The 23,765-nt window shown below is 39.1% G+C and overlaps 1 protein-coding gene across 10 annotated transcripts in view; it reads right to left on the bottom strand.

Moving 5' to 3' along the window:
- TBL1X (transducin beta like 1 X-linked) overlaps positions 1 to 23,765 on the bottom strand; it is a 199,936-nt gene that overhangs the window by 54,448 nt on the left and 121,723 nt on the right. For 8 of the 10 annotated variants that reach the window (XM_075095358.1, XM_075095376.1, XM_075095388.1 and 5 more), the window contains one exon: positions 2,177 to 2,284. The exons of the other annotated variants lie outside the window; for them this stretch is intronic. In XM_075095358.1, the coding sequence (XP_074951459.1) occupies positions 2,177 to 2,234 (58 nt within the window). In that variant the 5' untranslated portion in view covers positions 2,235 to 2,284. The remainder of the gene's footprint in view (positions 1 to 2,176; positions 2,285 to 23,765) is intronic. 10 annotated transcript variants of the gene reach the window in all.

The raw sequence follows: 23,765 nt of genomic DNA, 5'->3' as shown, positions 1-23,765 counted from the left end.
GCATTATTTCTGAAGCTACTGATTAAACATCTTTCTTCTGCTGTTGCATCTTATGGCATTTATACTAGCAGGTGAAAAGGCAAGATGCTGTATTACAATTTCTTACTACCCTACTTTATCTGAAAGTACAGATATAAAAATTTCTTTGGAAAAAACAATGACAGTATGAAAGAAGATTCAAACTAAATGTAAGAAGCTTTTTAAATAGATCATTGGTTATAGCTCTATTTGCTGAATGGAATTACTATCAAACTGTCAGGTCTATCTACTAAATCAATACCTAGCATCTAGATTTCAATATGCTCAGTTTGAAACATATTTGAATATGTCTTCAAATATTTAACCTCAACTCCTACTCTCTTGTACGGGTAATATACAACAGAATGGTGGAAATACAATGTTTTTGTGAATGCCTTTAGTATGTGCGGATTAAGTAAGAAAAACATTTGGCCCTTCACATAAGAAGGTAAGAGCAGTACAACTTGCAATTAGTATGAAAATTTGTATGTGAAGTTCTCCCTAAAATGGCTAAAATGATTGTTTGCTTGTGGGAGACAGGTTACCTAGAAGAACTTTTTCCTGACATTTGGCTGATACCACCATTCTTGACTGACTTTGTAAAGCCTTCTTCTGAATCATTACACAACACTAACCCACCTACTGGTCTATCAAGAGGAATAAAAAAGGCTGGTTTTCCTTTTTCACATCAGGAAAAGCTACTGTATTAATACAATGTTAAGTAGAATCTCCTACAATACAAATATAACAAAGTAAAACAATTTCAGGATTCTCTAGCCTTCGAATATGTCCACCTGACACTGCTCTGATGTTTAAAAGCCCTTTCCAACGTGGTACCCAATAGCTTATTTTTAAAAATAAACTTTGTCTGGATGAAATTTTAGTTAGATAGCTCCTATCTTTCCTTTATCTAACTGCATGCCAGACCTAGACTATTTTTTATAAGCTCCGTTATTAGAGAGACAACTACAATGTGAGAAAACAGCTACTAACACAGGCCACAAATGGACTCTCAAAAAACTGTTTTAAAAGACCAAATCCTGAAAAAGTATCATAAATCATCTTCCCAGTTTTAGTGGAGATTCCTTGCTTAGGGATTTAGGCTCTTGGGATTGAAATAGTCTTGGAAGTAGAAGAAACAAATCAAAATAACGTAGCTAATGAATGCTAGTAATGACCAGCAGAAGGAGGCTAACCCAGTATCTTCTACCTGCTGGGATTTTGGTCCCCCATCCAAGACATCTCTCAAGTCTGGAGGGCTTATTCTAAAACTGGCTTCAAGTCTTCTGACAGGAAGACATGTATTTTTCACAGAATTTTTTTGTTTGTTTGTTTCAGCATATGAAACACAATTCTACTTTTACCAACCTAAAACATAAGGCCAGTACCAAGTAAACTAGGATCCTGGCTATAAATCCTTTGCCGATGTTTCTCACCTCCCTTATCATCTCTGCAGTAACAGAACATTTTCCATTAGTGAAGAGAACTTCTAGTACTTGCAGTCAAAGAGTGGAATCGAGACTATGAAAAAAAACCACCTAAATTTCAGTTTCGATTTCAGTTGGTTTATTAATTTTTTTTTTTAAGGAAAGATGAAGCTTTCCTTCTAAAAGGAAAATCCCTGTAAAGACATTATTTTCCAATATGAAAACAGAGGTAGAAGTGATACTACGACAGAGCCACACTGACACTCGCACAGCTCAATTTACATACATAATTACCCTGATGATTTTAAAACATCAGACGCTTGCACCCAAATTTCCATTTACAGCCAATGTAAAACCAATTCAGTCAATCCTGCTTTACTTAATAAGTGTCTGTCAGAACTGTTTCAAGTAGCTAAGAAAACTGATACAAAATCCATGTGCTTTGTGCCTGTGCTGCCAAAAATGACTTTGGCTGAGATGATATAACTCTACAAAAACATTTGTTATCATAATGTTATTTATTTCCTTCTCTTCCCTAACTGTAATGTTTACTTCGTACCTGCGTACGTTTGCATGATTTCAAAGAAACATGAGTTTGTACAAGAAATATTTAGTCTGAGTTTATCAGTCTGAAACACTCAACGCAACATTCCTAAGGCAACACCATGCAAAAAGCCGATTTTCCCATTTCATCTATGACCTGAAGTTGTGAGGAAAGACAGGAAATTTACCCGATTCCTGGAGATAGCGATACACCAAGAAATTCACTTCGTCACTGGTTATGCTCATCTTAGCCCAACCTCAATATGATGAGGTTTACGAGAAGTGTGATCCACGCTCTGTTCAAAGGGAAAGAAAAGAACAGGTTTTGTTTTATCTTGATTTAGTATGAAATTTGTTATCAAAATAGAGGTGGGAATTGTTAAGGGATTTAAAGATCTCATATTGTTATTAGAGCTGTTACATCCCATTGTGAGGTACCCATTAAATAGTGTGAATCAAGTACTCAAGCTGTACTGTACCTTTTATTATAATTAAAGAGCAGTATTTAACATATATAAGAGAGTAGAGGGAGCATTTTAAATTTTGGAAGCCTTTGCAAATGTCAACTCTTTCACTTCCGTGGCTTTACTACAGCTTCTTCAGACACTCCTTTCTACTGTGTGAAGCATCTTCTTTTCAGAACTGCTGGCAATTACAGTCACGTGTAACACACCAAATCATAACCTTTTTGTAGCCCCAAAGTTGTAATCTAGTTTTCTGTCCAGTAGTTCATCCACTGAAAAGACAGGTTCTGCCCTTACCAAACCATGTTATGCAGAGAACTTAAATAAAGCTCCCACAAAATAGAAATAAATCTAAATTTAAGATGAAATTACGGATTTTATTACTGGGGGAGGTGTGGGGAGAAAGAGTGAAAAAAAGAGAGAGCACGCCATATACCTTGTGCCAACAAGGAATAAAACTACCCTGGCATTATATAAACGTATAATGTTATAATGTCTCTGCAGATTAATGGCGAACAAGAATTAAACTTCAATTATTCACTTAAGTAATCCTAACCTTTAGGATGACAGTTTTACATTACTGTTTTGGGCATATACTCTGATCATAAAACCACTGTTGTTTAGATGATAAATTTGTTTTGAACGTTTTCCATTAATTCTTGATGATTCGTTTCTGTTTGGGAAGCTGACTTAAGTAGTTTGGTTTGAAAAGCTGTAAGTACTTCTCAGACATAAACTTTGCGGCTTTGTTAGCCACACCATACCTATAATGAATCATGTAAAGATTTGGACACAGAAGCACACGCTATGCTCCTGTCGCATATTACAAATGAAAGACCGTAGGTGTGTGCCGTTTGTTTCAATTTCCCGTATGTCTCTTCTTGGCAAGCGGAAAGGTCTTTGTTCATCGAAAACCTCTTCAGTAATTCCTGTTGCCTAAAGTAGCACCTGCTACTGCAGGCAATGCTGATCGAATACAAGTTTCCCCTGGTGCTGATTTAAACCAGCAGGTCACTCATGACTGTAACAGATGTCTCTGCATATTTATGTAAATGGAGGTCTTTCGAACCCTGGTAAGCCTTTTATTCTCCTGGGCTGCTATATTTCATCAATGGCCCGGGTGCTGGTTTTCCATAAGGACCCTTAGCTTGCTAATTTGGGAGACATCTTCCTCAAGTATTCCAGTCTTTATTATTACAGTTTGCTCTTCAAGGACAACAAGAAGAAACGAAATACTGAAAACCATGCAATCTTGGTGGGGAAAATTTCCTCCACTTTGGAAAGGATGATCACTTTCTGCTAAGATTCTGGATGAGGACAACATCAGCTGTATCCAGCATTCAGTTCTGTCACACATGCCACGTTATCACCCTGGGAAGTCATTTGGTCTCTTTTCTCCTCAATCCCTCATCTGTAAAATGGGCTTAAATTTCTCTGCCAGGGGATCAGGAGACTGGAAGCACTGGTAGCTGTAAGGGCTTTAGTTACCAAGGTTGAAGCACCACTTTCAGTATAGCTTTACACATACTTCTTCCAGATAAACAGAACTGGTTCTGAATAATGAATAAACCCTGTGCCCCTTTTTGCATAATCATCACCATACAATGATGAACAAGGCAGACATCCACAGCAACAGTTAAGGCTATTTTCATCCCTGTCTGACTACTTAAAATACACCCGTATTGCTGCTATGGCCATGATAACAATAAATCAAGAAACTTTTGATAGCTGTGGGTTTAAAAAAAAAACCACCCAACATAACACTTCTAAAAGCATTTTAAAAATAGCTGTTTCAGTATTCGGTGGTAGGAAAGTTGGTAAAGATGAAACCCCTTACAAAAATTCAGTTTCAGCAATGACGTACTTTGTGGTAAAATGAACTTTATTAAAAAAAAAAAATCAAGAAACTACAAATGCTGTTTCTGGATGCATCCTGCTAATTTAAGACATTAGCATGCTATTTCCCACATACAGAGGGTTGCTTTGGGAAAGGCAGGGGAAGGGAAAGGAGGAGTGTTGCTTTTTGTTTGTTTTTCCAAAGATGACTTTTCTTACATGAATAAAAACCAGAGAAAATCAGCCTGACTGCAAAATAAGTAGTCTGATAGCCCCAGAAAAACCTCCACGGCAGCTATGTCTGTATCAGAATCCCAAGCACACAGAGTAGCTGGATTTGCCATGCATTTTCCCTGAAGTCAGTCAACAGGAATTACTTTGACATATGTGTCGGATCATATCTTTATACACATTGTTACCATGCCATAAATAACCAGATGATCCCCACTCATACATTTAAGGTCTCTTCCCTCCCACAGATGCCAGTGCAGCAATCAGATACACAACTGTAAAGCTTTTACCCGTCCAAAACGATACACAGATCTTGGCTTTGACCCAGAGAAATCTATTCATTAGAAATTTGGCTGAGCTATGAAAGACCATACTCGATTTCATTAACGCTCTTTTTGATTTCCTTCTTCTCCACAGATAAACACCCCAAATAAAAGAGGCTACAAGAGACATGGTGGGGAAGACAGAAACGTACTTATCTTTTGTGTATCTCCAAGTCTGATTCATAAGGAACAAACTGGCCTCCCCCTCAATAGAATTTTTTTTTTATGTAGAAATGCAAACTTCTGTAGAAAATCATAGAGACCTTTAGTTATCATTGTGATAGATTTATTTCTACTAATTGATGGTCTCCTTTTGTTACTGGAGATTGGTATTACCTAGATTAATAGCATTTTTGAAGCAGTAAATTATAGCTTATAAACAATACTGATGTGCCTTTGGAGACATTTCCCGTTTAAACCAGCAATAACATCTTAATCCTTCACAATGTCAAGAGGATTGACAAAAAGCATTCAAACATGTGTTTCAGGTTTTTTTTTTTACTGGCAACATTTTTTCCTGCACCCAATTACACATAACAGAAAGTTCTATTCACTTCATTAAAAATTAGGGTTGTGATTCTGCAGATACTTGAGAATGTCCAAACATGTGAGCTGAGCCCACTAAGACTTCCCAAAGTATAACAGATCCCAAACATTCAAACCCACCAGTGGATGGTTTGTCAAGATCATGCAAAATTAAATTTAACGCTTATTTTAAATAAACACTCAACTCTCAGTTCTGCTGGGATAGGTTTGCAGAAATGCTTCTTATACAGAGGTAAAAAGCTGGGTTATTAGCTCAGATAAGCTACTGTTGTGCTTCTAGGGCTGCTTGGCTTTTGCTGAACTAAGTCGTTCAGCTGGACTTGAGCTGGCTCCAGTGAAGCTAATGCTGCACACATTTCCCTGTGCTCTGGGCAACCAGGGCAGCTTATTTCCTGGAGTACACCACTGGACACAATTTGGCTCTGTGCACTGACATATCACTGTTCTCAAATTAAACCTTCCTGGAGCACTGCAAATCTTGCTAATGGGCCATGGAAGTAGCTCTGGAGAAAGGCAGACTCGAGCATACCTATGGTTCAGCACAGTGCTTGCCAGGTTGACCAATAAGAGTTTATTTTCATCCCAACCCCTTACTCAAGGATTGCTCTTCCTTTGTCCAGCATATTTTAGCACAGTTGCCATAAATAAGGGAGATCTGGCTGAAGAATCAAGGGAAGATAACTTTTTCAACTTTGAGATAGCACCTAAAGACACAATTCCCTAGCCTCTCTTCTAAATCGTGCTCCCAGGGTCCTGCAGGCCCGTGTCCTGCCCTTCAGGCTAACCCCAGGACAGGGGATGGCCAATGCTATTTCAGGAAAGGAGTTTATATTTGCTTCTTGCAGCAGCATTGCCATCCACAGGGACTGGGAGTTACCAGTCAATTTTCCCCTCAGGAAGGTGAAAACAAGCCAGACATTTAGGGAAAACACCTAAACTAAAACCTAAACCTGAAACCTAGATAGGAAGCCAGGCACTTCCCATTTCTGCATCCAGCCCTGGAGGGCTGGATTATCTCCTGGAGGGGTTACACTGTTTACCTACTTATTTGACAAAGTTAGGCCATAATGTCTTTTCCAAACCAAATTTTTAATGACAACATTGTCATTAGAATGAAAGGGGGGCAAAGAGAAATTTTGTATTTGCTTTGGCAGGAAAAAAAGGGCAAAAATTAGAGGTTCCATAAAAATGAAAACATTTCAGAAAGTTCAAATATTTAATGTTGTCAAGTGGATGCCCTGCCGCATGGGAACCAGAGTTCATGTACTTGTGCTCCCATTTTCTTGTCCAAGATGGCTCCATGCATCACACCACGTCTCTCAGGACCCACTACAGTTTCCCCATCTCAGAGAAGATAATGTGAACACGAGAACTAAAATAGACTCTAGGAAGGCGCTGTGACAGCATAGCCAAATCAATGTGTTACTGTTTTGCATATGCTCTGTAGTTTAATGAAAAACAGTATTTCCCAAAGCCAGAAGCCACTTCTCACAAAACGAGTCACATAGTCTATCTCAGTATTTTCTGTTGAAAAATGCTTTCATCAGAAACTTTCAATGAGCCCTGTGCTTCTGTATTTCTAGGCTGTGTCTTACCACAGAGCCAGAACAGAGTCAGCAAGCCAGCAGCTCTCTCCCAAAGGCTAACGAGCTCTGCTTGGCCCACACCACCGCATTCTTCAGTCTTGGCTTTTATTGCAGCTTATTCTTCTCGAGGACGAACTCCAGTATGCTCCTTTCCCAAAATGCCAAAACCCAACTTCTGAAGAGGAAAAGAGCACACTCAGCCCGCTCTCCCCTCGCAGTCTCTCCTGCCATTTCATCAAGCTAAAGAGTAAAACATATCTTCTTTACAAGCATCCTGACAAGGGAATGAGACTATTTAATCCTGCTGATTACAAGGTATGGAGCAGGCAGGATGGTTCTTTCCAAACTCCACCTATGCCAGTCACCAAAATAACAGCTAGTCCTGTTCAAAATGCAGCTTGTGCATGCATCACTTCCAGACTCCTCCTTTGCAAGGCTTGAACTTGACAACTTGCTTAAAAAATTTAAACCTAAAATATAAACAGTTGCTCCTTCTAGAGATCATGTACTTAAGAAGCCAAATCAAGATGTGCTCACAGAAACACTTGCACTGTATCTCCCTGGCTTTTCTTCATGAGGAGGCCAATAGTTAACTATCCTCATTCTGTAAATGATCATCATAGGTCATCTGAACTATTTAATGCACAAATGAGACAATTCAAACCTCTCAGAGCTGTTGTTCTAGGCTCTTTACAGATGCTCACAGATGTCTTTGCATCACTTGTACTGTAAATATTTTGAGGTTTTCTCCACAAGTACAGTAACGAATTTGTTGTTTTGGGGGAATAAAAGCTGAGATTCTGCAGAACAGGGTAATCTCCTTCGAGAATAGTTACTGCACGGTACAGTATGCGCTGTCTCAGAGCTTTGTCACCGACATTTATAGCAGCTTAATAAGGACAGGGACCTCAAAGAGAAAAGGCAACAGGCTTGTCAGAAAACCTGCATTACCAAATGTTAAGGCTGGCTCTTCTTTTTGTTTTAAGTCTATTTATTTACAGTGACCTTCTGCTGATTTTTAAAAGGCCACACTAAACTGAAAAAAAAAAGCAAACAAAACAAACTGCTCTCCTTAATTAGTGCAGTTCTGTTATACCTCTTCCATAGCTTAGTTCTAAGAAGAGGCAACTTCAACTAATTTTTTTTTTAAAATAAACAAAAATAATGTTTACACTAGTATATTGTATAGAAAGCTCAGGGAAGCCAAAAATAAGACTGATGGGAGAGTAAAGGTTGATGGTAGTTCTAGACCTTGCAAATGAAATTAATTGTTTTAAAATAAATGAAGGAGCTACAGAGGCTTAAGAAATCAAAACACATGATTTGATTTCATTTGAGAATCAAGATACCTCATCATTTGGAACAACTGAAGTCAATTGGGAATGCTGTTGCTAAACAGAACCAGGATTTTCTTCCTCAGGTGAGCACAAAATGGCAATTAGGACAAACTGGGGGACAATAGCATGAGTCTGCGCATTTCAAACCAATGAGGCCAAAATACATGATCATCAGATTGAGCAGTTACTTGTCTGTGCACATGTGCATTTCCATGTATGTAATGCAACAAGAAATGTGTTTTAAATCTTACAAGTAGTGCTACACCCTCGAAAAAGTTAAGGAAGATTGCAGCTTTAAAAGGATGGCACAACTGCTCTACCAACATTCGCTTTTCTTGAATTTTGGCAAGAGGAACAGTGTACTAATACTACCTCAAATTTAACTTTTCACTTAATTTACCTGGATTTTACTAAAACCTCAACAAAACCAAAAGGAAAAACATTCATATTTTTCAACCATGCTTCACATTCACAGGGCATTGAGGTGAAAGGAGTATGATGTTTTCTACCAATACTGGTTGTATCTGTTTAATTTTCCTTCTATGACTGCAGACTTAAGTAAAATAACATAGCTGAACTTTTAAAATGAACATCCCCCCAGACATTTAGAATAAAGCACAGTTTCTTTTTCAGCTGTTGACAATGTCTCTGACACCTAACATAAAGATCCACTAAAAGGTCAATGTGAAGTGTCTGCGTCCCACGCTGGCCTTGTAGAATGGACATAGAGAGACACCCTTTGAGGTGACACCATGGAGCTTCCAGAAACCTCCAACAAGGCCCTGAGCCAGCCGCTGCATGGGCAGCGGGGGTTAGCAGGCATGATGCCCTTTTTAAATGAGGCAATGCCATAGCAAGGAATGCAAGAGCGATAGGCCTGGAAGGACAAGTGAGAGACAGCCTGAAGACCTTGCCCGAAAGATGGAATATCTGAGCAAGGCTTCTTCAATTATTTTTGATTTTTATCCTGCAACATTGCTGTTTAAAATGGTGCAACTCCGGTAGCAGGGGCCAAAATTCTGATTTTTCCCAACATAGCTGAGTGCTTTAAGTAGGCTGCAGAATTGGATTGTGTCTTGCCTGCACGCCTGCACGAAGACAGAGATAAGGGTAGAACATCCATGTGTGCCTTTTACCATATTCCTTCTATAAACTACATCCTATACCAACCTGAGGGTGAACCCTCATTTTAAAAACCATACGGCTATCACCTTCCTGGTTGTAATGGTATCAGTGCCAGCTACAGCAGTAGGCACCTCCACTACCCAACGTGTTATGGACAAGCACGGCAGGTGTGCGCATAAACACTGCAAGACCAGGAAGGTGACGTGCAGTAAGGGTAAAGGGGTTTGAGAACTTTTCACACTCATAATTTTGTATTCTGTTCCTTTGCCCCAGAGCTGTCGGGTGCAGGAAATGCTCTCCAGGCAAGGGGCAGCAACACACACACAGCAGCAACGCCATGCAGAAGGGCCTGTTTGTCCACATACCTGTAGGTTTGTGTGTTACTCCTTCTCTTCCACAAGGCCTAGATATCCAGTAAAACCTGTGTTTCAATTCCATGTACATTTGAATTTCATGCTATTTTAGCATCTTGCAGGACAACTTGACACAGGTGCAGTTAGAGAAAGATTAAATGTAAAAGCCATTCTGGTACTGTCTCATACCAACACCTGTAACTTGCGTGACAAAACCAATCCTTGGACTTAGCAAAGCTCTACATATAAGATGACATAAAACAACACGAGTCTGTGCTGGTCTAAAAAGCCTATATTTTTTAGCCGTGCAGGCTGGTCCCACATGGCTGCGAAGCCCTAGAGGTCGTGGACAGGAGAAGCACCAGCATTGCTCATCACATGTGTGACAAGGACAGGTGTATCCCTGATCCTCACACATTGGGGCCGTACGGCTCCCCAGTGAGCGAGAGCCACGCTAAGGACTTGCGAAGGTCTAGAGACCAGCCGGGAGCCGCAGCAGCCCAGCTAGTTCACGTCTGGATGGCCTCAGGCAAAGGGAACGTGAAGCAAAGGGAATGTGCAGCAACGTCATTAAGGGGGTGGGTTTTTATTAGTTTCTTCTAATAAGCCTAACAGATGTTACTGGGAACATTTTGATGTTATTTTTCCATCATTTATAACTTTATTTTTAATTTTTCCCCTCAGAGCAAGCAAAGGCAGTAGATCTTACCACATATTTAACCTTAACATGTTTTCCCTGTAGTATTGTTAAAAGTGTAGCTGAGGATTTTCTTTATTTGTATTATTATTATTATCGTACAAAGGGAGAAAGTATTTTTCCCACTTGCCTATAATTCCAAAACAGCTGAAAAGATTATACTCTGAGTTAAAGAGGAAAAAATACTTTTCAGACTCACAACATGGAAAATTTCACCCCCCAAAGCAAGTATTTTGTAAATTTTAGAATATGTGAAAACAAAGAATTATAATGGAAACTATTTCAAACTTTTATTATGGAAGAACCTATTATAAACTATTTACGAAGATTTTAACTATGGCTATAAATACTTAATGTTTTCTTTTGAATAATCCTAAGAGAATGCAAATACTGTTAGGACAAAGATTATATAGGATAGTGCAATGGAACAACAGAGAAAATAAATACACAAATTTAGGATATTTCACTTCTGTGTATTTCTACCTCCAACATTTAGCTCTTAGTGGAAATCTGCTGACATTTTTGGTTTTTTTTTTTTTTGTTTGTGGTTTTTTTTCAACACAAGCTTCACTAGGTTTACTCCTGGTTTATATAGGTTTGAGCTCTGGAGAAAGGTCACTAAATCCCTCCATTTTTATGGAAGGTATCATAGCACTTTCCTTGTTGGAAGGTAGAGGGGGAAGGAAGAAGGATGGAGAGAAACAATTTGCTTTCAAAGGATGCCTGCAGAACCTTCTAAGCAACCACTGAAGTAAAAGCTTATTTCTAAGTTAGTTTTCTGCATTCACACTGCTAAATATTTCATAGAGGAACTTTCTATAAAAATCAGTACACAGAATTAAGACTGAGAAATCTCCATCTTAGGAAAACCACCTCAAACGCCAACTTCAGATACTGGGTTTCTTTTTATAATTTCTTTTAACTCTTCCTCTGTATGCTCTATACTGCAAATAGCAAAGTTCACACACAGCACATCCAGTAGTATAATCCAAGTTGTACAAGACTATCACACATACTATCTGCCTTTTCATCCATCCTCCTTCCTTTGCATGCTGTTATTTGCCATCAAGGGTGAGGTAGTCTTTCTGTCATTTTAGGTTTTCCTGGCTTTCTGTCTTAACTGGTAAGACCAGTGGAATAGTTTGTGCTTCTCCTCTTTAGCTGGAGGGCGTTTGCCCATTTTCATGAACACATCACCAGCCATGTACGGAGGTACCAAATGTACACAGGTTTTTTCCCCTCCCAATCTTCCATCAATTTTTGGTACATTTCAATATGGTATTTTGCTGTTTTCTCCAGTCTAGGGACAGCAGGAGACCTAAGCAGCAGCACTTTGTAAGGTTTGTGTATTCAGACAGTATTTTAAGGATGACTTGCAAGTCCTCACCAGGCAATCTTTCTTCTGTTTGTAGATGTGTGAAGAATGTGCTACACAGAAAGATAAAGCACATTTCTGGTGGCAGCATCATGAAGTCCTACACCGCGCTAATATAAATAGCAAAGTCTACCGATTAAAAGGCAACTCTTTTTAACCTAGTTTTTAAAAAGCTAAACGGCCTAGAAATGAAGACGAACTCAAAAATCCTTGGGGAGTCAGAGAAAGACATGACATAATCTCAGTTTTTCACAAAAAAAAATTCATCTGAATACTTCTCAGGAAGGATTTTCATATATTATGACACAGTTGTTAGCTGAAATTAAATAAAAAAGCACTCCCCTGCTTTAAAAAAATCAACATACAGCAAATTGAAGCCTTAAATCCATACATACAGGGTTTGAGAAGCTTTTAAAGGTTTTAATCCCTAGACAAGAATTGTTTCATGACAGAATAAAAAGATTCTAAGTTTTTGGCCTTCCCTCCAAGAAGGGCCCTAGGGAAGCTAGACACGATCAGAAGGGTTGAAGTAGATGTCAATCACATGTTTGTTATTACAATAATATTATGAAAGCCACTGAAAATCAGTAGGATTTTGGGTGCTTAAAAGCTTGAGGGTCACAGGCTGGAAGGGACCTTGGGAGGTGCCTAGTCCAACCCCCTGCCCAAAGCTATGGGGTCAGACCAGGCTGCTCAGGTCTTGGATCAGTCAGGGCTTGAAACCCTCCAAGGATGGAGATGGCACAGCCTCCCAGGTCAACCTGCTCCACTGCCTCACTCTCCATGGGAACACACAGGCAAAAGTTTCTCCTTTTACCCAGACTGAAGCTGTTGCAACTTGCGCCTCTTGTCTCTCACCCTCCCGCTCTGTACCGCTGTGAGGAGCCCTGCTCTCTCTCCTCTGTGATCCCTAGTAGGTGCTAAGGGACTGTTAGGTACCCCTGAAGCCATCCCTTCTGCAGGCTGTCCCATCTCCCCCAGCCCCTCCTCACAGGTTAAGTGTTCCAGCCCCACTGCTTTGGGGTCCTCCCAAGCTCCCTCCAGTTTGTCCACATCTTTCCTGTGTTAGGTCCCAAAACTGGACGCAGTATCTAGATGTGGTCTGACGAGTACCATACAGAGGGGGACAATCCCTTCCCTTGATTGACTGGCTGTGCTCATACAGCCCAGATTATTTGTTTCTTCTAGTTCACACAAGAAATTATACCAGCGTTATAAAGCCGCAGAACCTCCATACAGCTTTAAAATGAACATCGGTATCAGCATTAATGGAAAGGAAGTAATTTTTCCAAGTTGGAACGGTCTATCTCATTGTCCTCTTTACTTATTTTATTTGGAAAAAGAATTTTTATTTGGAAAAGACATGCAGGAAGGTAGATGGGGTAACACTCCATACTGTCACGCCTACTGGATCTTGTAAGGATACGGTAACCAAGCAAGTATTTTAGTCATCCAACTCCTGGAACATAATTCTCAAAGGCTAGCTAGCTATGAAATTCCCTCTACAAGGAATGGGGAAAGTTATATGCCTGTTGCAAAGATTCATGTGTTTTCCTGTAGCCGTGGATTAGACACTTGTCTGAGACTGGGATTCATTGCTTCAAATTTCCCCTCCAAATCTAGGTTCCAATTTGTATTTTTGGCTGCAGAGAACTGACTCAGTATTTTTATTTGAAGGGGAAAAAAAAAAGGATAAAGGTGCCAGTGGAAGCGGTAGACGAGATTTAAGAGACTGAAGACTAAAGTATTCACTTAAGAATTAGCAGGTTCAAACTTGCATTCTCCAGCTCCCAGGAAGGCACACTTCACACCTGGTTACAGGCTGCTGAAATGAAAGTTCTGTGGAGCAAAGAATTTGAGACTCACGAGCCAGAAGGATGAGGGAAAGAAACAGAGATCTCTAACTGCTCTTAATGATCCCTTGCTTATTGCAGGCATCTTGCAATTGGATAATGAACCATATATGCTTCAATCTTTTCAGCATAAATGAAAAATATGCATAGTGAGGATGAGCATTTGTGTATTGTTTACTCAAAGACAAACTTGATTTTTTTCACTCTTCACCACTATTTTTTAAATATGTTTTACATGTCTTTATTAAGGGAAGATAATTTTGGTCTCTTCTTATTTCTACAGAAACTCAAGAGTCTTTGTAGTATTATGCAAGAAGCAGACATCAACACCTATATTTAAGTATGACACATTATAAGCTTATATTATCACTTATAATTTGACTCAATTTTAACTATTTGGACTGTAAAGCTCCACAGTGAGTGTTTGCCTCAGGCAAAACTCCTTCTGGAAGGCATAAGCAAAAATAGTTCAGTTGTTTCAGAGGGAAGGTGGAGAAAACCCAGTTTTGCCCATATTTATACAGCTGTTTCAGTGAGAAACTGTAGTGCTTCCACACTTTGGAGCAGGGACTTGACATCTGGCGGAGAGGTTGCTCTCATGGCAAAGTGCCTTCCCTGCCCTAGTGAAAATCCACACAAATTTAACTAAAATAAAACCTCCTGAAAATACTACTTGTATACACCCTGCACAGGTTTGATAGAGGCCTGCAACTGAATTATCAAAATATTTTTCTTGCATTAACTGCGCTTCCTACTCAAGCAACAGGAGCTCAGGGTCTTTTTACACACGGGAAAGCACACATATGGTGATGCAGAAGAAAGGGTGAGAGATGGGACGGGGACTGGGAAAGGCGAAGGGCATCATGAGTACAGGTTGATGCACCACTGAGTTGGTAGCCTCAGGTGTCTCACCTCTCTCTAGGTAGCAGAGAATACTCTTTCCTCCCAACAAGTATTTCAGAGGAAAAATTATTTTAGCCAAAAAGTAACACTGATTTTGAAATTTTATTCCTGCACATTCAGACCATGTGATCTTTAATGCCTTCTAGCTATATTTATTCACATCTGACTTTTATTATTTTTATGAGTTAAGGATTCCCCCCCCAAACATTCAATGACGAGACTTAGCTAGTTTAGGGAATTATTTAAAGAAAAATATTTAAAGAAAAATATTTAAAAGTTTAATTTTTTTTCAACAGCAAGTAGACCTTTTTTTTTTCCCCTCTCCCATTTGTTTTTTCTCAGTTATGAACAGGCTTAAATAGCATAGCTGTTTGCCTATAAGGACCTGTATTCTACTGTGGTCAAATTTAATTTGAAAATTGCAGAAATTTTTAGCTCTTAGTAAACTGTTAGTATTTAGTCAACTCCTTTGAACATCAGAAATGCGCACAAACACACACTATTCAATGCATGCTTATTCTCAGGAACTGGATTCAAAGGCAGAAAAGCAACAAAATCCTGGGGTTTGAGGAGGTACATTTTCAGCCGTCACCAAGCAATAGTTTGGTACTATGAACTAGACAAAAAGTGACCAAATAAAATGCATCAGTGAAGAGCCAACACTTAAACTTTTATTCACTACCAACTTGTATAAAGCTAGATTTACTCATAGGACTTTCACAATGATGCAAAGAATGATTCCTTTCTTTCCTTTATTAATAGAGGCCTTAAAATTTAACCTGATGTTTAAGAATGCTTACAACCCCCTGTGTCCAAAAGACATGTTTCCCCACCCAATACATTGATGCAGATGATCCTCCTTCCAATCAAATACCCTTGTGAAAGAAAGCTTAAAGAAAGGAAAAGGTTTGACCAATTCTACATTTCATACTAATGCATCACTGTTACCTGATATGGTAGTAGCTTTTTGTTCTCTTGAAGAAAAGGAAAAAAAAATACTACCAAAGATACTTTGTAAAGAAAACTTACTTTTTAGCTGCTGATACTTTATATCCAGACATATGTGCAAGTCTTCAACAATTAATAAAAACTGTAAAATACTCCGTAAGACATGTAGTCACTAAAATGCAACGGTTATCTATTTATATAAAATGAACCGCTTAAAATTGTTTTACTTTATGTGAGCTAACCCGTAAAAGGATAATAGCATGTCTCTTTTTTAACTTAAACTCTCATCTTCCTTATTTTAAGACCTGACATGGGCACTTACCCAGAATCAAGCAACTTACAACTTTTTTTTTTTTGTGGTGGGGGGTGTGGGGCTGGGGGCAATAACAGGCACATCTCACTGACAAAGAAAACCAGTTATTATTAGTAATAAAATCTACATTCCTTCTGGAAGGATTACAATATAAAAAGCAGGCAAATAAATTAAAACACAATATGGGCTGTTTTTATAGAATCAGTAATGGTAACAATAATCTAAGAAAACATAGTTTTATGCATACGCAAATGCCAATTCTAACATAAAGAGATGGATATCCTACCTCAGGAGTTAACAGTGTCACTGTTAATGACTTTTTATTGTTCTGTATTTTCAAAGTGCTCTTAAAATATTTATTAATACATCTTAGATGTTTCTGTGTAGGTTTTGGTGTTACACAGAGCTTCTCAGGCTCTCATCAGATGTCAGCAACAGTTTAACCGTTATGGTCCTGTGACCACATCCATTCTCTTCCAAAGTGAAGGACCACAATGCATCTGTGACAAACACAAATGTGTAGAAAATATTTCACAAATTCACATCTCTAACCTCTCTGATCTTTTCAACTGTTAGCAACAAGCATACTGTTTCTCAAAAAGCAAAGCCTTTCTTTGTAGTTCCACCTCAAGTTATATTGTAACATAAGCGGCCAATAATGTTACTATGTAAGAATGGCTCTTAAGAGATTTTGAGTAATCATTCTGACACAACGTATTAGAAAAAGATCAGAAACATTCACTTATGTGCCCCACCAGTCCTGCTTTAACCTAGCTTTCAGCTGCTACGGACTGCCTGCCATTACAGCAGCAGCAGCAACCAGCAGAGCTGCATCCATCCCCAGCAGTGAACTTCTACAAAACACCTCTTAATTGGTGCAGGACATGCTCGGTGGCTGACATGCTCTGGGTGGAGGTTCGAGTGCCCGATCACCTCCAGATGACTGATCTCTCAACTGAGTTGCATATTTTTGACTACAAAAATCAAGGAAAGGTGAAAGAAAAAGAAGTCTAGGGACAGGTAGTCAAATAAATTTCTACCAGCATGGAGGTAGAAGTAAATAACAAATCAATCACTGACTTAAAAATAATTCTAATGAATCAAACAGCCCTGTGAATTCATGCAGTGTTGCTACTTCACCACTAAATATGGTGCAGTTCCTTCTATTATTAAATTTGTCAAATATTCTGTAAGAAATACAGAGTCACTAAGATGCAGTGGATATCTATTAGTATTAAATGAAACCCTTAACACTGGTTTACTTCATGTGAGCTAACCTGTGAGAGAATAATAGCATGCCTCAATACATCAACTCTTAGAATCGCTTTTCTAAATAAATACTCCATTGCAGCTTTATTTTTAAATTGGGGCAATTGGTTTATCTAAAGCAAAATGCACAACTTCTATTTAAATTTTTTATAAGGATCCTTTTTGCTTATAAGGACACTTTTATTTAGATTTTGTGCTCATGCAAAGTAATTTAAAACCGAATTGCTAGAACGCCTATGAGGTGAAGCTGAAGGGGTAAACCATTTACACTTGATGTCTATGGTCACTTAATCCATAGGACATAGAACCATATAACACACAAATTACCACAGAGACATAGCACCTCATCAAGTCACCTTACAATGGGTGATTCTTAAAGTTGCAAAGGCTACTAACTGGTATTGCCCCTCCCGCCACCAGTTGCTGGAGCAGTCACCTTTTATTCTGCAAAGGCAAACCCTGAGCTCCTCTGTGGAACAGGCCAGCTGAGCCAGAAGAGGCATCATTAACTTTCCCATGTAGCAAAGTCTGAATAGAGTTTGAACCATGGGGCTGAAATTCAGGGGACTGGTGGCAAATTGCATGGTGAGAGAGCTGATGGGTAGGACCACATACATGCACCTGGGGGCGTGGAAGAAAAGCTTCAACGAAAGGGCAACGATGTACACACAGTGAAAAGGGAGGAGGCTGCCAAGTTGCAGGAAGCTGCCTAGTGAGAGCCATGACGGGCGAGAGTGCCAGCTGACATGAGGCTCCATTCCAAGAGCAAAGAAATGGTTTCCTATTTAATTCCTGCTGTTTAATTTCACCCTCTAACGGCATTTAGGAAACACCATTTACTTTGATTACAGGTGAGGCTATAAAACAGAAAAGTTGCAAAATTCCTTCTGCCTCAAGTCTATATTCCCAAGATTTCACAACTTCTGAAACACCCACACCACATTCCCCCACTGAAACCACTCAATGGCGCTCAGAAAACCTGGAAAAAGCCCCAACATTAACTTCACCCTCCCCCCAAGAACGCACATGAAAAAAGGCTTGTATTCAGCAAGCGGAATAAATGGGTTTCATACTAGTGGAGTTGGTGCCTGTAACTATGCCTCCAACGTAAAATGACATTTTCATCATTTCAAGAAATGATCCATATTCTTTAGGTATAAGCAGGATACTCGCTCATTCCATTTTCAGAAGTAAGGGATTACACACAGAAGGGAAAACTATATTGTAAGCAAATATTCCTAAGACAGGATCTGAAATATTACTAATATTAGATATGAATATACTATTTTGCAGACTTTGCTTCATTCAGATATAAGGTCAAACTATTTGCACAAAGAAAGAACACAGTCTTGCACTCTGAAAACTCTTGCACCTCTGGAAAAATAGGAAGAAAATTCTTCATGGTACTGAATATATATCCCCTATGTTCTTCTTCCATGTTTGAAAGAAGTGCATCATTCCTCTTTATACAATTTAAAATTGTATAAATTTAATTTATGTATTTTTTTTTAAATAAAAAACCCACACAGGCAACCTGTGAGCTGTGAGTACCTCTCTAATTTTGTGTAAATTCAGAACTCAAACTCCCTCTAAAGTCTAAATTCCCTAGCTGTTCCTATTTCCCATACATCAACTTAAATTTTGGCTGAATCTGGTGTAAGCTAACTGGCTAACCAACTTGGGTTGTGACAGCAGGGAACAGTTTGCAGACAAAATTTGCTACTGTGGGCACTGGGGACACAATGGCATAGACCTGTTGAATCTCCGATCTCAATCCAAGTTCAGCCATAAGTGTGAACGATAACACAGATGTAGTTAGTTTTTACTCAATCAACATGGCACATGAGACTTTCTTACCTGTACATACCACTCTTCTGGTAGGTAATATAAGCAAGAGACAGAACGAGCCATTAAAGGACTCCCAAACTATTTAACTGAATAGCATCCGGGTCCTTCACGCTAACACTTTCTCTTCAATATAAAATGGCAGTTTTGAAGTATTTACACAAACGTATGGTGATAGATGCTCAGTGTTAAACAAAGCAGATCAGGGAGGTAGTTTACAACTATTCTCTTAATAGCATCTCTTAGGCTTCCCGACAGCATCTAAAATAGTGTTTGCACTGTCTGACATGGCTGGAGAACCTCAATAACTTTATCTAGTATATCCATTAACAACAAAAACTGGGAGACAGACTTGGCACAGGTTACAGTGTTCGGGTTAAGGACTTCACCAGAAGTCATTTAGGTATTATAACTCATTAAAATTGTGCTCAAAAGCTGCTATTGTGTCACCTGTGACACAAAAATGCTTGTCAGAAAAGCAGTCATTAATATCTCTAATTTTTTCTCCTGCAAGGAAAGGCTGCAATTGAGTTTCACTGTTTATGGCTATTTCTGTTGGTTTAGAATTGTTCTTTCTAGACTGGGTTTTTTTTTTTAAAAAAAAAAAAAAAGAGAAGTCTGGCCAATGTTACATAGGTTTAAGTTGTACGTCCTGCACTCCTGCAGATCCATTAAAAAAATTCAGTCTTGCTTTATAAACCATCTTGACATGAGATCATAACATAAACCATTTTCAAGATGGCTGAATAAAGCTGACTGGCATGTGGCAGAATGTGGTAACTTGTATGACAAATTTGATATAACCTCATTTAAAAATGTCGTTAAAAAACTTTCAAAAGTTTAAAAACTTTTAAAAAATCCTTTAGATATTAGTAAAGTTCTACTGTCACTCTCAATCTGTTTCAGAAATACCAAACCTGAAATCTTAAAATATTAAGAAGAATCTTAACATTTCCACTGCCTGCACTGAACCACTTCAGTTCACATGGACTCCTTCAGGGCATTCAGAAACCATATCGTCCAAAGTCTTCCTGTGGGTTTTATTCCATGAGTTACCAGGCCGTTCCCAGGGATGAAAAGGAGCCTGGTTATTTCCCAACAAGCTTGATACTGTGTGCCATTTCCTGAATGAGCATGTCAGTCCTTGGCCACCACACAAATCATCTAGTCAGGACAGGCTATTTTTATAGTTCCCAGATGGTCTTTATGTACTTTCATGCATGACATGAGCTTCACAGGATACAATCACTCTGGCGACCTTGGTACATGTGAAACTGTTCTCTCCAAGCAAAGAAAGGTAGGAGCTGTGTCGTGCACACGGGTACATCTATTTTTAGTTATGTCATGCACTTTAGCTATCACTGCATCATTTTATTTTCACAATGTACCTTGGCATTTGTCATTGGCAGGAGTTCAATTTTTGTCATAAAAAATATACTGTCTCCAGTTTCAGTTCATTCTAGCTATCTGCTGCTTCCAAAGGGAAATCTGACAAGCCATTTGCATTCACGAGTCGATTGGTACTTTTGACCCCACTCCATATTTCAACAGCGAACACTCAGCATTATTACCCATTTCTGAAATTATATTGGAGATACTACTGATATTCAGCATTGCTGAATAAACTCTTCCAAAAGATTCCCTTGAGGCTGTCTTCACATATTCTTGGAACTAGCAAGAAAAAAAGTCCAGATTCAAATACTTTGACCTCACCATTATTAAAACTATATGACTGAAACATAACAACCGTAACTACCTCTAGGAAACCCAAAAGAAAGCACGCTACTAATTACATTCCTTTCTGAGGATAAGTAGTTACTGATACACACTGCTGCTTAACAAAAAGGGTAATTTACCACCTGCACAGGAATTCACATCAAGGGACATAAATGGTGTTAGTCCATGCAACAATCCAACAGTTTTGATGCAGTCAAGATGGTCACAGCCTCTGAAGCCTCCTTTCACACTACTGAGACCCTAAAGCATAGCGAAGCATGACTGCAGTTTGGGAGACCACAGAGGAGGTGGACCCTGTTGCACAAAAGTAGAGATGGCTGTTTGTTTGCCCAAGAATATTAGTTATGGGGGAAGAATTTGGAAAGTGTCCCTGGTGCTTCAACTGCCCTTTTTGGCTCATTATTGTGTAGCTCCGGGCCATAACTGAAACCAAACTACATGTCAATGAGGGGTATTGACACCTAACAGAAAAGGCTTGCGGACTTGCACTTCTAACTAAGACAGCAAATAACAACTTCTGTATGACAAGTATTCCATGCACTTGCTAGACTGGTTTTCATATTCTGCTCCACTTCTGGGTACTACATCAACTTAAAGAAAAGCTGTTCATGATGATGATGAACAGCATGTTGTTTTCAAATAGGTTTATAAATAGAAGATGAGAAACATTTTATGGAGCTGCAAATATAACGAAAAAGTGACAGTACGCACAAAGCCACAGGACATAAAACAGAAGAGATGTAATGTGCCTTTCTTCTCTCACTTGGAACAACTTCATAATTTTAGTACAGTGGTATAGCAAAATTCACCAAGGAACTTTGTTTTCTTTCTCCATTAGGGACTCAAGGGAAAACTCTACTCTGAGTGCCTGAAGTTCAAATTACACCTTCCAGGATTAAACTCCTTGGTCTCTACTTTGACAGAGAATTGACATCTTCCTTCCTCATGTTCAAAACTCTCTCCAGTTTTAAGAGCAAGTCTGGTACTCAATACAGTCACACAATAATCTCTCTGACCTCAAAACTAAGGTAAATAAATGCCCCTGAACAAACTAAAAGAAGAAACGCCATTCTTGGATAGCTGAATTGTGCCCGTAAGGATGGCAATAGACTATTATTGGAACCGTAGAAACATTTTTTGTTTGGTTGGCTGGCAGAATGAAGTATGTGCCCCAGACGTGCTCTAGGCATAGCCCAACTTGCAGTCTGGAAGGACACGTGGGTCTCTCTCCAGAGCATCGCCCTTCCTCCTGAGCTCTCAGATGCTTTGGACAGAAGTCTACAGGGAAGAACCCCGGTGTGCAGCACCAGGAGGGCCCCCCCTGCTCTCTAACTGTGGGAGCAGGCTCCACCAGACCTGCCTGCTGGGCAAGGCACTGTGACAAGCCTCCAGCCCATACTGGCTGTGGATCAGCATCCCAGGGCCCCTCGTCTCACCCCTCAGCTGGTAAGTCTGAGTGCTGCATTAGATACCACTTTAATATGAACAGCAGCAACTGATAAAAACAAATGCATAAAAATCAGGATGTCTGGCTCTCAAGTCTGGCTCCATCGCAGATTTGTTTTGTGACCTTGATTTACACCTGAAAAGGGGTGTTTTCTCAGCTTCAGTCAGCAAGAGGTAAGGTGGCTTCAGTAGGCGAATGACAAAATGGAGGTATCATCTGGCAGCAGAAAAGACTCCTACCATGGCCCTCTCCACTACAGGACCAGTCCTGCCACTGAAAATCTCTCTGCCATATATGGATGCAGTGCAGAGGCAGAAATGCAGGTGTAACTCCCATCTTCAATTAAAGTGAAAAATTTTGTGATATATTAAGAGAGCTATGCACACACTGAATTATTTTTCTCTGCTCCGCTAGAGAGAAAAATCTCTTTTTAGAAAGAATTTCACTAGTGTTCTACAATCTCTCTTTACCTATCAGCTTAAATAATGTAGTTTGACCATCCTTACAAGTGAGTCAGATGGTAAATAGAGTTCATGGTAAATCCAGTGATTAATTACAAATTGTTGAAGTCTGTTTAAATTACCTGAAATACATGTGTTAGAGAGACACATATTTGTTTTCATATCCTACACAACCCCCCTTGCCTTAAAAGCTCGGAACTATCCAAAAATTTAGTAACAGCCACCTGCACCCATAGAGAAAAACAGTATTATCCAGAGATAAAATCCTTTACTGTGAAGTCTTATGTTTTCTCTTGTATAATCCCAAAGCCATTTTTGTGCCAGAGAGAGAAAAATGTTTGTGTTTCTGAAAATCACTACATTTATTTGGAACCACAACGTGCTTGTGAATAAAGCCATCATTTGAACACTGAAATGAAGAGAAATTATTTCAAGCTTGCTCCATATTGCCCTAATGAAGTATGTGTTACAATACAAAATAATACGAGAAACTAGGAAGTTTAAGCTGAAGACTGATTCCTGATGATTAAATTTGATTCTCAATTCCAACTTCGCAACCCGGGGAAATACAACTTAACCTTTTTGCTTACAGCCCACTGTAAAACGCTTTATAACAGTTCACTCAGGATTCATCCACCTCACTAGTGTTTCATGGTAATTAGCTGGACAAAATCTACAGGAAAAAAAAAAGAAACTAAAACCAAAATGATAATGCAAACCTTAGCAAAGGATATAAACCTCCACATATCTTCACTTTAAAAATTCCCTTCAAGATATATCATCACAGTAATAAAAAACCAACCCTGACTTTGAATTCAAGGTTGACTGAATTTTGTCACACTCACAACCTTTCAGCTTCCTGTTAATTCAAATTATTAATTGGCAGATATCCAGAAGAAGAAGCGAGAGGAAATCTAATTTGTTCATGTACTTAGACAACTAAAAACTCCCTTTACAATTGCTTATCTCCATATTCCCTCTGTTCATCTTCCAGCAAAGTAACAAACTAAAAGCAGAAGCATTTTCTTAGTGGAAGAGAATGAGGTGCTAAAAGTATAACCCATTTTTCAGCAAGTGCAGAAACACACATCCTTGCCTTTTTTGCTCCCCTTGTTTTCATCACTGGTA

Source organism: Phalacrocorax aristotelis, chromosome 1, assembly GCF_949628215.1.
Source record: "Phalacrocorax aristotelis chromosome 1, bGulAri2.1, whole genome shotgun sequence".
Taxonomy (NCBI): domain Eukaryota; kingdom Metazoa; phylum Chordata; class Aves; order Suliformes; family Phalacrocoracidae; genus Phalacrocorax; species Phalacrocorax aristotelis.
This window is presented reverse-complemented; position numbering and strand designations above follow the sequence as displayed.